The 13,183-nt window shown below is 43.6% G+C and overlaps 1 protein-coding gene across 5 annotated transcripts in view; it reads left to right on the forward strand.

Annotated features, from left to right (window-relative positions):
• Positions 1-13,183, forward strand: part of LOC126282028 (myotubularin-related protein 6) — a 428,326-nt gene that overhangs the window by 329,569 nt on the left and 85,574 nt on the right. For all 5 annotated transcript variants that reach the window (XM_049981431.1, XM_049981432.1, XM_049981433.1 and 2 more), the window contains one exon: positions 8,033-8,265. In XM_049981431.1, the coding sequence (XP_049837388.1) occupies positions 8,033-8,265 (233 nt within the window). The remainder of the gene's footprint in view (positions 1-8,032; positions 8,266-13,183) is intronic.

Here is a 13,183-nt window from a genome sequence, read left to right on the forward strand (position 1 = left end):
CGCTCGCTGTTCGGGAGTGGAATAGTAGAGAGATAGTATGATTGTGGTTCGATGAACCCTCTGCCAAGCACTTAAATGTGAATTGCAGAGTAGTCATGTAGATGTAGATGTAGATGTAGAGGTGATGCCACTTTCCATAAGAAGGTGTCAATAGATTCATCACTGATTTTGCCAAAGGCTGCCCAGTGCTGGGCTATATCTTGAATGAGGAAATGTATCCCATACTCAAATCACACAGCATCCGAATAAGTATGTCATATTTTGTAATTTTCGACACATTGTAAACTTCAAAATTTAACTGTCCACGTCATGGTGTCATTCCTCCATCATTTGAGATGTTTTGACCTAGATTAAAAGCTCCTTTAAACTTTTTGGAAAAATAAACAATTACAAATCACAATTTGAAAAGCTCGATGACATTATTTGGTTCATTGTAGTTGTCGGAAAAATGTAAAAATGATGATATTTGTCTGAATCTGTTACGGGACATTGTTTTGCGAAATATCGTTGCGTCTATTAACTGTTTCGTTGACCAATAATCATCGGTCCTTCCTTTTTTGCAGTTCCCATAAGGATAGCAAACCCAACCATTTTCTAAGTTCGGGTCCGTAACATCGACAAAATTGGCATTTTTTTATCCAGTTTCCTTCTGTTGCAATTTGACTGTAGTACTTGTTGGTTTTATCGCTAATATATTCCAATAGATCATTCCCAATATATAATTCTACAATATCCTCGATGCTCTGTGTATTTTTGGGAAATATATGTAGACCCGGAGATCCTTCAGATTTATTATTGGTCCTTGGTAAATCAAAGTCTGACCACTGTGTACTGTCTTCTTTGTCTGATTCATCCGAATAAGATGGCAACTGTAGCGTTCACCGAATTCTTCTTGGATGTATTTCACTATCTTCTGACGATTCTGCTTCACTCTCTCTCTCTCTCTCTCTCTCTCTCTCTCTCTCTCTCTCTCTCTCTCTCTCTCTCTCTCTCTCTCCATCTCCCTCTTTCTCTCTCTCTCTTTAATATCCAGTGTCTCCTTGTCAATCAGCTAAGTCGTCCGGAACGTCAGACAAGATGTCCGTGCATTCATAGTAAATAATCGTATCATCTATTTCGTCTGCCATGATGGAAGGGCACAAGTACTTAAAAAAAAAAAACCTGTTGATGTGAGTGACTTATTGTTACCAAAACAAAACTCCAACAGAATGCAAAAGATGCTAAAATGCTGTCACCGCCCACTGCACAATACTGTGCTCACAACACCACTGTGGTGTCGCCCACCACTGAGTGATACTATGCAAACGCCGCCATGTCGCCAGCCGTTGACTGCTATTTCGCACACGACACCACTGTGGTGTTGCCAGCCGTTGACCACTATTTCACGCATGACACCACTGTGGTGTCACTGGATGACATAGTGTTGATAGATGTTACCAGACTCAGGTGCTATTAACATAAACAGTGAAGAAGAAGAAGAAGAAGAAGAAGAAGAAGAAGAAGAAGAAAGGCTTTAATTGCCCTAGATTAGGGAAACAATGCTATAAGAATCTTTGAAAGAATCTGCCATAGAGATATGTCGAAGATTCTGCCAACATGTGACAAAAATGTGAGTAACTGCTCGTAGATAGTACTCAGAAACTGATCATTTCCAGTTGGAATAGACAAAGTCTGTTATCGCTCTGAAGTTGGATGTTTTTAAGGTGCTAATGATATTACACACGTACGCGCGCGCGCGCGTGTGTGTGTGTGTGTGTGTGTGTGTGAGAGAGAGAGAGAGAGAGAGAGAGAGAGAGAGAGAGAGAGAGAGAGAGAGAGAGAGAGGGAGGGAGAGCACTTCCAACAACCAGGAATTAGCTCAGATTGTAGTGTTTCGTGTAATACAAAGTTAATGGTTTTAAAATGTGTAACTTTTGGACAACTTGAAGTGGCGAAGTATGTGTGCAAACTTAAACTTCTTTAATGATAAGACTTACTTGAGATGGTTAGCCGACTTTCCTAGGTGGTTAGCCTGCTACTGCAAACTCCCTTTCCCTTCTTCTCCGCAGTGTATTGTTGGGAACAGGAATTTCTCAAGACTCTCTGTACTTATAAAAATAAGTAGATGTACACAGTTTCATTTACTTCACATAACAACGTGTATTTAAACACCAAACTTTTACAAATCTCACTCTCCAGATGAATAAATACTGTTAAGTAAGTCTCCTCGCATGTCCAAATGTTAGAAACACAGTTACATTTACAACAGAGTTGGCTTGCTAACCACGACTCTATTATAAAGAAATCCTACACCTGTCTTTCCTCTAGCAAGTCAAAGTTAAAAGTTACTAAAAATCTTTTTCCACTCAATGGTTCTTTTGTCGCTAACAATAGTCACAGTTACAAAACAGCACAGAATACCATGGAAGTTCCTTGGTTTGGCCGTTCACTTTCATTACGATTTCCATGGCCTGACCGACAGGTACTTGTTGGTGCTGTTTGACCACTGTGTCTACCGTCATCGTACAACAAACTTCAAACCTTCACACACAGACAGGAGACGCACATCTAATGTATCATTTGTTCAAGACAGTGGAAGGCCGAGTGATTCTAGAATTTGCACGGAAATTTTCAAAACACTACCAATGGAATGCAAAATGCTGATACAAAGAACAAATTCATGTCTTATCATGCTGAGCTATTGGCAAAAGAGCTTAGAAATAAATTGTTGAACAGCTTGCTGAATGAAGGACGAATATCTAAATTATGTGTGTGATTGAGAATGAGACATGTGAATGAATGAGTATGATAATACAGTTTGAAGCTCATGGGTGTGTAACAGTGCAAACAACAGTTTTCTGATCAGCTAGCTTTACTATTGCAAGTTCAGTATTTTCTAGTCCTCCCACTTTTCCACCATAATTTTTGTAACTATGTGTAATGTATTTGTCCTGATTACATCAGTTAGCTGTTATTGTCCTTCCTCCTCTGATCCTCACCGTTCTTTGCAGTGCATCCTTCATGACATGGTCTCTTCTCACTCAGTCTCTTAACCAACTTCTTTTTGTATTCTTGTTTCCATTATTAGTCATTTCTCATGCAACCTGTGTGACACAACCTCATTCCTTCCTCAGAACACAAATCTTCCAGCAGAAGAAAGAATAGCCGTACACAACCTCAGAACAAATCCTGACCTAATTACCCTGCCTGCAACGAAGGTTCCACCTCTGTTATTACGAATCACAGTGACTATCTGGCAGAATGCCTCTGCCAATTATCTGACTTTTCCACCAATCAGCTCTGCCAATTATCTGACTTTTCCACCTATAAACTCTGCCAGAGTGATCCCATCCCAAAAAGTACAATGCAACCTCTAATCTGTGCTTAAAGCTTTAGGCCCTTCCTACAGCCACTCCCCAGAAACCGTTTTTCTCCTCACCCCTATGACACGCTGCACACCCATTTTCTACATGCTCTCCAAAATCGACAAACCCAAAAATCCTAAACGCTGTATTGTGGCTGGTTATTCTGCCTTCATTGCAAGAATTTCAGCTCCCATTGACCAGCACCTCCAGTTGCCCTTAATCTAGCCTCCAATGTCAAAGATACCAACCAATTTTTTCACCAACTCTCCACCATCCCCATCCCTTTAGCTCCTAGACCTCTACTTGTCTCTGTTGATGCCACTTCCCTACACTCAAATATCCCTCATGCCCACTATTGAACACTACCTTTCCCAATGTCCTTCAGACTCCAAACCAACTACTTCTCCTTTGAAGCAAAGTTATACAAACAAATCTGCGGCACAGCCATGGGCACCTGCATGGCACCCCCCTATGCCAACATGTTTATGGACCATCTAGATTAGATCTTTCTAGCCTTCCAAAACACCAAACCCCTAGTCTGGTTCAGGTTCACTTGTGATATCTTCATAATGTGGACTCAGGGTCAAAGCACCCTGTCTTCATTCCTTCACAACTACAACACCTTCTGTCCAATTGGCTTTAAGTGGTCTCCTCAAACCAGTGTACCATCTTCCTAGACATTGAACATCTCCTCTCTGATGGCTCCAATTGTGCCTCTATCCACATTACACCCACAAACCACCAACAGTACCTGCATTTTGACATCTGTCACCCTCTTTCACACCAAAAAATCTGTCCCATAAAGCCTGGCCACCCAGGTGTAGTCTATCTACAGTGACAAGAACTCTGTTACTCAGAATGCTAAGACCTTCACAAACAGGCATTATCCCCCAGACCTAGTCCACAAACAGATCTTCTGTGCCATTTCCACTGCACCCGCAATCCCCCCCACCATCCGCAAGAACCAGCCATGAAGAAGCACCCCCTTCACCCCCCAATACCACCCGGGACTGGAACAACTGAACCACATCATTCACCAGGGCTTTAATTACCTATCATTATGCCCTAAAATGAGGGAATCCTATCAAAGATCCTTTCCACCCCTCATAGAGTGGAGTTATGTCACCCAACCAATATCCACTACATCCTAGTCCATCCCTATGCCTCTCCAAACTCCAACCCACAAAGATCATATCCCTTGGGAAGACACAGGCGTAATACATGCACAATCTACACAACCAGCACTTCCTCATCCAGTACTGTCACAGGTTTATCCTTCCCCATCAGGTGTCGGGCCACTTGTGAAAGCAGCCATGTCATTTATCAGCTCTACTGCAGCCATGGCACAGCTTTTTATATAGGTATGGCTACCAATTGGCTGTCCACCAGGATGGATGGCCACTACCAAACTGTGGCCAAAAGCAAAGTAGACCACCCTGTGGCACAACATGCAGCTCAACATAAAATGCTAGATTTCGATGCCTGCTTCACTATCATAGCCATCTGGATCTTCCTCTCTCCACTACCAGCTTTTCTGAACTGCGCAAATGGGAGTTATCCTTAAAACACATTCTCCACTTCAAAATCAAACAGTATAATGGAAAGGATAGTTGCTGCTCACCATAAAGCGGAGATGCTGAGTCACAGAAAGGCACAAAAAAAAAAGACTGTCAGAAAGTTTTAGCTTTTGGCCAACAAGGCCTTTATCTAAACTAGACAACACACACACGACCACAATCTCTGGCAGCTGGAGCCAGACTGAGCAACAGGGCATTATGGAGCGGCAACTGGGTGGGGGTAAGGAAGATGCTGGCATATGGGGAGGTTGAGGGATAGCAGGGAGGGGTGGGGGATATAAAGTTCTGCTAGAAGCATACATCAAAAAAGTAGTAACTGTGGGTGGGCAACCTGCACCACTCCCCCACATTGTCCCTGCATGCTCCCAGCAGCACTTTACCATTGCCCACCCATGCCCTGCTATCCCTTCCCCTCCCCTCCCCACCCCACCCCACCCCCGCCTTACCCCCCACCCTGTTGCCTCTCTAATAGTGCTCTGTTGCTCGCAGTCTGGCTCCAGCTGCCAGAGATGGCGGTCGCACCTGCGTGCGTGCGTGTGTGCGCCTGCCTGCCTGCCTGCCAGCCTGCCTACGTGTGTGCATGCGTGTGTGTGTGTGTGTGTGTGTGTGTGTGTGTGTGTGTGTGAGAGAGAGAGAGAGAGAGAGAGAGAGAGAGAGAGAGAGAGAGAGAGAGAGAGAGATCAGTATCTTTGGCAAAGAGTTTGTTGGCTGAAAGTTAACTTTCTGACAGCTTTTTTGTTGTGCCTTTCTGTGACACAGCATCTCTGTTTTATGCTGAGTAGCACATCCTTTCTCCACTCCTGTTGTGACACCAGCCTCAACCTAGGGTAACATGCTGTCGCCACACATTCCACCCAACAGTTTCCACCCACATCTCTCCTATCATCTCCTTCCCCATCCCCCTATTCTCACTTCACATTCTCTTTGTTTGTCACACTCTGCCAATGCACCTACCCATCTTTCCCCATGCCTCACCTTTTTCGCTTCTTTTTTTTCTCCACCTCCCTTCCTGCCCCACAACCTCCAGACACTGCTCCTGTTGGCATTGTAGTCCCTGCACACTCTGGCAGACAGAGTTCCTCTCACCTGTACATTACTATCCCTTCCCCGTCCCATGTGATAGTTGCATTCTGACCCAAGCTGCCGGAGTTGGCTGTCGTATGCATGAGGTGTGAAGTGTGCTTGCTTGTGTGTATGAATGATGTGTTTATCTCTGTTTCTGATGAAGGCCTTGACTGAAAGCAATGTGCAAGTGTCTTGTAATTGTACCTATATACAACTTAATTTGTCTTTCATATATATAAAAAACAAAGATTCTGTGACTTGCCAAACGAGAAAGCGCTGGTAGATAGACACAATAAAAAACACACACACAGAAATTTCAAGCTTTCGCAGCCCAAGGTTACTTCATGAGGAAAGAGGGAAGGAGAGGGAAAGACGAAAGGATGTGGGTTTTAAGGGAGAGGGTAAGGAGTCATTCCAATCCCGGGAAGGAAAGACATACCTTAGGAGGAAAAAAAGGACAGGTATACACCTGCGCACGCACACACACACACACACACACACACACACACACACACACACACATACACACACACACACACACACACACACACACATATGTAAAGGCAAAGAGGTTGGGCAGAGATGTCAGTCGAGGCAGAAGTACAGGGGCAAAGATGTTGAATGACAAGTGATGTACGGGAGGGCGGCAACTTGAAATTAGCGGAGGTTGAGGCCTGGTGGGTACAGTTTGTTGCTGGTCATTCCCACATAGAAGGCTTCACAGTGTAGGCAGGGTAGTTGGTAAATCACGTGGGTGGTTTCACACATGGCTCTGCCTTTGATCGTGTACACACCTCGAGTTACAGGACTGGAGTAGGTGGTGGTGGGGGTGCATGGGACATGTATTACACCGGGGGGGGGGGGGGGGGGGGCGGTTACATGGGTAGGAGCCGGAGGTTAGGGAAGGTGGTTTGGGGATTTCATAGGGATGAACCAAGAGGTTATGAAGGATAGGTGGATTGCGGAAAGACACTCTTGGTGGAGTGGGGAGGATTTTATGAAGGATGGGTCTCATTTTAGGGCAGGATTTGAGGAAGTCTTATCCCTGCTGGAGAGCCTATATATCTGTAAACCCATTTGTTAGTGATTTCATTTAGGATAAAAAATTTTGTCCTATGGAGTTTGTCCACAGTGCTTTACTCTCTGTGTGCTGGAACCAGTTTACATTAGTGTTAGTAACATTTTTGGTATAGGATTTAGTCACCAATGAATCGTTCATTAGTAACCAAGCTTTTTATGGTTGTTAGGATGTTGCTGGAAAAGTGTGTTTTTATTCAGGGATGAATGTGTTAACTGAGCTGCTGTTCAAAGAAAAGAAATACATTGTTTATCAAGAGAGGAGAAAATTTCTCAGATGGGTAAAAAAAGAGTATGTTTTATATCTAAAAACATAATTTGTTTCAGTGTAGCCATAGGTCTGTGTGACCATGTGAGCACAACTCAGACCCTAAGTTGGCCACCTTCTGCCAGGGGACGATGCTAGTGACATACGTGATCTATAGCTTTAAGGAACATATGCCACAATCTCACATTCCCATCAACTCAATACAATTAGAATTTATTGGGCCATGTTCCACTCTGACATTGTTCCATAGTTCAGTGACAATGTTCATGAGCCCATTCCAGTTATTGAGCACTACGCTGAAAAGCCAGCAAAGGATCACAGGCTGAAAAGAAGTTACCTTCATCTAAACAGGACACAACTCTGAGGCAGGAGCACTTTCTCTGATAAACAGTCTCATGTGTGTGCTGGCTTCATTATTCCACACATCAATTGATATTTATTCTTTTGATAATGAGAGAACTATTTAATTTCTTGAGAGCATCATCTTCATGTCACCTGGGTAGCCATACGCTTCATCACATTTGCTAAGGATGAATTGAAGTGCATTTTCACAGATATCTGTTTCACATTTTATAAGTGACCAGCAAGCCGCATGTATATGATAAAACTACTTGTATCTTGTTGTAGAGGAACCTAAAGTTTGCAGAAAAAGCAGCAATTTTGTTTGTTGTAAAAGTATGAAGTGTTTTTTTCTGTTACAGCTTGTGAGCTGAAAGCTCCTTCAATGGGCAGCTTTTTGGGTGGTATAGAGTCCTCAGGTTGGCTGAGACACGTGAAGGCAGTTCTAGAAACATCTCTGTTTATTGCGGAAGCTGTGGAATCTGGAGTGAGTGTGGTAGTACATTGTTCAGATGGATGGGACAGGACAGCCCAGGTGTGCTCACTTGCTGGAATCTTCCTTGATCCGTATTACCGCACCATCCAAGGTTTTCAGGTAACATTGTTGTAACATTTAACCTGTTTCCTAATGTAGTAGCTGCCACTTCAAGGTCACAATATAGTGACCTCTTAAAATCGTTAAAAGAACAGTTTGTGGCCTACCTTGTAGAGAAGATGTTGTCTCACAGACAGGCACAAGAAAAACACTGCTATAATTTTTAGGTTTCGCCCAACAGGTGTTCTTATAAAGTAGAGAACACACACACACACACACACACACACACACACACACACACACACACACAAAAACAGAATCTGTCTCTGGTCACTATAGACAGACACAGTGGTCAAAGACAGTGGTTTTGTGTGTGTGTGTGTGTGTGTGTGTGTGTGTGTGTGTGTGTGTGTGTGTATGTGTGTGTTTGTGTGTGAGTGTGTTTTCTCCTTTGGAGGAAAGCTTCTTGCTCAAAAAGCTAAAATGCCTAGCAGTCTTTCTGTTGTGCCTTCCTGCGACTCAACATTTCTTCTGTATGGTGAATAGCAATGTATACTTTTATAATACTGCCATTATTCCAGCCTGGACTTTCCACTATTTGAACTTTTTATTTTAATACCAGCTTTGTTGTCACAGTTCTAAAGTAGTAAATACTATAACTGATGATGATAGTATACATTTGACTTGACCAGACATTTCATTAGGATTTCTCTTAAGAAATTCTCATCAGAAGACGGGATATACTCTCTCTGCATATATAAACAAATTGAGTCCTAGTCCGTAGCAGCTGCCACATTTGTTGTATGGGTTCTTTGCCTCTGTACTTCCGCCTCGACTGACATCTCTGCCCGAACTCTTTGCCTTTACAATTGTCTGCTTGTGTCTGTGTATGTGCGGATGGATATGTGTGTGTGTGTGCGAGTGTACACCTATCCTTTTTTCTCCCTAAGGTAAGTCTTTCCGCTCCCAGGATTGGAATGACTCCTTACCCTCTCCCTTAAAACCCACATCCTTTCATCTTTCCTTTCCTTCCCTCTTTCCTGACGAAGCAGCCGCCGGTTGCGAAAGCTCGAAATTCTGTGTGTGTGTTTGTGTGTTTTATTCATTGTGCCTATCTACCGGCGCTTTCCCGCTTGGTAAGTCTTGGAATCTTTGTTTTTAATATATATATGCTTGGTAAGTCTTGGAATCTTTGTTTTATATTCCCTCTGACAACCATGCCTCCATCCTTGCTACCTTCCCTGTTTTCCTTTCCCTGTTGCTTCATAACCTGGGTTGTGAGTAACTAAATCCACTTTCCCTTCTTCCCTTTCTTTCCCCTCTCTCCTCCCTGATGAAGGAACATTTATTCCGAAAGCTAGGAACTTAAATTTTCGGTTGTTTTTTGTGTTTCTATCGGCTGTACTGAGCTGAGGTAAGTACTGGCCAGCCCCTCTATCTCTTTGTTAGTATAGGAAGAAACTTCCACATGGGAAAAATATATTAAGAACAAAGATTCCAAGACTTACCAGGCGGGAAAGCGCCGGCAGACAGGCACAATGAACAAAACGCACAAACACACACACAGAATTACTAGCTTTAGCAACCGATGGTTGCTTCTTCAGGAAAGAGGGAAGGAAAAGGAAAGATGAAAGGATGTGGGTTTTAAGGGAGAGGGTAAGGAGTTATTCCAATCCCGGGAGCAGAAAGACTTACCTTAGGGGGAAAAAAGGATAGGTATATACACGCGCGCGCGCACACACACACACACACACACACACACACACACACACACACACACACACACACACATCCATCCCTACACAGACACAAGCAGACATATTTAAAGGCAAAAGGCAAAAGTTCAGGGGTATTGTACATTATGACTTAAGACAGGTATGTACTGAGTAGATTAGTGAGGGACGGAAGGAAGCCACCATGGTTCAACAGTTATGTTAGAAGGCTGTTCTAAATGCAAAAAGAGCTTCAGTGCAGATTTAATTGTATCAAAAATCTTGTCAAAATAAAACCCAAGAGAAGTCAAATTTGTCCGAAGAATAGCCTTAGGTGAAAAATTCATCAGATTCAAAAGTAAATTTGTATGTACCAGACTGACGGAAAACCCCAAGCAGTTTTAGTCTATGTTAAATCACTAAACAGAATAAAGCCATCTGTCCTGTCACTTAGAGACCATAATGGCACCAAAACAGAGGGTGACAAAGAGAAGGCAAAAATACTGAATTTCTTCTAGAGAAATTGTTTCACCGAGGAAGGTCATACTCAGGTTTCTCTGACAACTATCAAAGTAGGAAATCAACTAAAACCACTCATCAGGTGACAGGGTACTGGACCTGATGGAATACCTTTAAGATTCTCCATAGAGTATTTGACAGAAATTGCAGCTCTTCTAGCACTCATCATCATAGGTTGGAGGAGGACCAAAGTGCACCAAGTGATTGGAAAAATATATGCACGACTATAGGCTTATAGCTCTGAGTCAACTTGTTAAAGAGTTCTGGAACACATTTTATGTTATCTGTTATGACTTACAGGAGACTGAAAGTATCTTCTGTAGTTATCAACATGAATGTCACAAACAGCATTGCGGGGAACCAATGCTATGCTGTTTATTCACAAGAACCAATAGGTGATAGATACTGGTGCCCAGGCAAAGGTCAAGTTCCCTGACTTCTGGAATGCATTCAGCACAGTTCCCCATTCTTTCCTCGAGAGCAAAGTATGTGCATACAGAAAATCAGACTGGCTTTATGATTGGATTGAATAGTCTCAAGCTAATAGAAAACATGTCATTTTTAATGGAGAGAAATCTCCAGATGTAAAAATACCTTTGGGCGTACCCAAGGCAAGTGTTATAGGATAATAACTGCTTATAGTATCTGCAAATGGCCTAATAGATAACATTAGAATCTCCATGAGACTGTTTGCAGTTCATGCTGTGGTATATGGAGAAATTGCTATACAAGGAAATTATAGCTAAATGCAGGAAGACTTGCAGTGGATTGTTGGTGGGTACAGGAGTTAGCAATTGATTCTCAGTATAAAGAAATATAATACATTGTTCAAACAATGGATATCCGGAATGGAATGTAACAATATTATGAGAAGAAAAGTTGCTACTCACCATATAGCAGAGATGCTGAGCTGCAGATAGGCACAAGAAGAAGACTGTCAAAAGAGTAGGTTTTGGCCAGAAAGGCCTTGATTAGGCAGGCGCGCGCGTGCACACACACACACACACACACACACACACACACACAAAACAGGCTCTGGCTCCCAAGGCCAGACTGCAGGCAGCAGCACGTGATGGAAACCCTTCTAACCATCCAGAATCCCTAACCTCTCACCTAGTTCAGATTCGTTGATGACATCTTGGCGATCTGGATTGAGGGTGAGGACACCCTACCCACATTTCCTCCAAAACCTCAACACCTTCTCCCCCATTTGCTTCACCTGGTCCTCCCCATCTCAACAAGCCACCTTCCTTGATGTTGACCTCCACCTCGAAGAGAGCTACATCAGTATCTCCATCCATAAAACTTACCACTCTCAAGAAATACCTCCACTTTGACAGCTGCCACCCATTCCATAGCACCAAGTCCCTTCCATACAGCCTAGCTACCCATGGCAGCCGGATCTGTTTTGATGAGCAGCTTCTATCCATTTATACCAAGGGTTTCAATGAGGTCTTCACAAATGGTAACAAAAACAGATGTCCCGTGCCTTTTATCTCCAGTCACCCACCACCTCCCAAAGTCCTACCATCCAGTCACAGAGTAGCATTCCCCTCATGACTCAGTACCACCTACAACTGGAGCAACTGAATCACATCGTCCACAGGGGTTTTGACTACCTCTTGTCATGCTCCAAAATGAGAAATGTCCTATCCACCCCTCTCACACTGGTATTCTGCCGCCAACTGAGCCTACACGATATAGTCATCCATTCCTACACAACCCCTGCTCCCAGACACTCACCCCAGGGCTCACATTCCTTTAATAGACCAAGACGCAAGACCTGCCCCACACATCCACCCACCACCACCTACTCCAGTCCAGTCATGAGCTTCCTAAGCTCGAACAGTTGTGCTGCATGCTATGTGGGCATGACGACCAACAAGCTCTGTCTGCATGAATTGCCCCAACAAACTGTGGCCAAGAAACAACTGTACTGCCCTGTTGCTGAACACGTCACCTGACATGACATTCTTCATTTCAGTGACTGCTTCACAGCCTGTGTCATTTGGATCCTTCCCACCAATACCAGCTTATCTGAATTACATAGGTGGGAACTTGCCTATATTCCTGTAAACTTCCTGGTCTCAACCTTTGTTAGTCATTGTCGTTTACCCACCTAACCCCTTGCCTATTCCTATTCCAGCACTACATTGTCCTCTATTCCACCAGTGCTCCCACAGTGTTTTTACTTCTATCCTTCTCCCCCCCCCCCCCTCCCTGCTCCCCGTCTTCTGACCTCCTCTCCTCCATTCAACCTCCTGATTGCACCTAGCTCCCCACCTTGTACTTGTACGCTCCCACAAGCTGCACTTTACCATCTCCCACCCTCCCCTGCTGTCCCTTCCTGTTCCCCTCCCTTCCCCAGCCTTTTCCGTACCCCCACCACTCAATTTACTTCTCCCATCACATGCTGCTACTCACAGTCTGGCCTCGGCAGCCAGAGACTGTGGTCATGTGTAAGTGAGCTGCGCTTGCGTTTTTGGTTGAAAGCTTACTTTTTTGACAGTCTTTTTTTGTGCCTCTCTGCGACTCAGCTTCTCCACTATGTGATGAGTAGCAACTATCCTTTTCATAATACTGTCAGTAGTCTGTCCTGGATTTTCCATTGTTTGATTTTGTGGGTTATTGTTGTTATTTATTATTTGCGGTCTTCACTTTTATTGGATGAACCTTCTACATTTGTAGGGTGTTAGGGCAAAGATACAAATATTTTGATTCGTTGGTATCTTAACCATGTACACACT

This window comes from Schistocerca gregaria, chromosome 7, assembly GCF_023897955.1.
Source record: "Schistocerca gregaria isolate iqSchGreg1 chromosome 7, iqSchGreg1.2, whole genome shotgun sequence".
Taxonomy (NCBI): domain Eukaryota; kingdom Metazoa; phylum Arthropoda; class Insecta; order Orthoptera; family Acrididae; genus Schistocerca; species Schistocerca gregaria.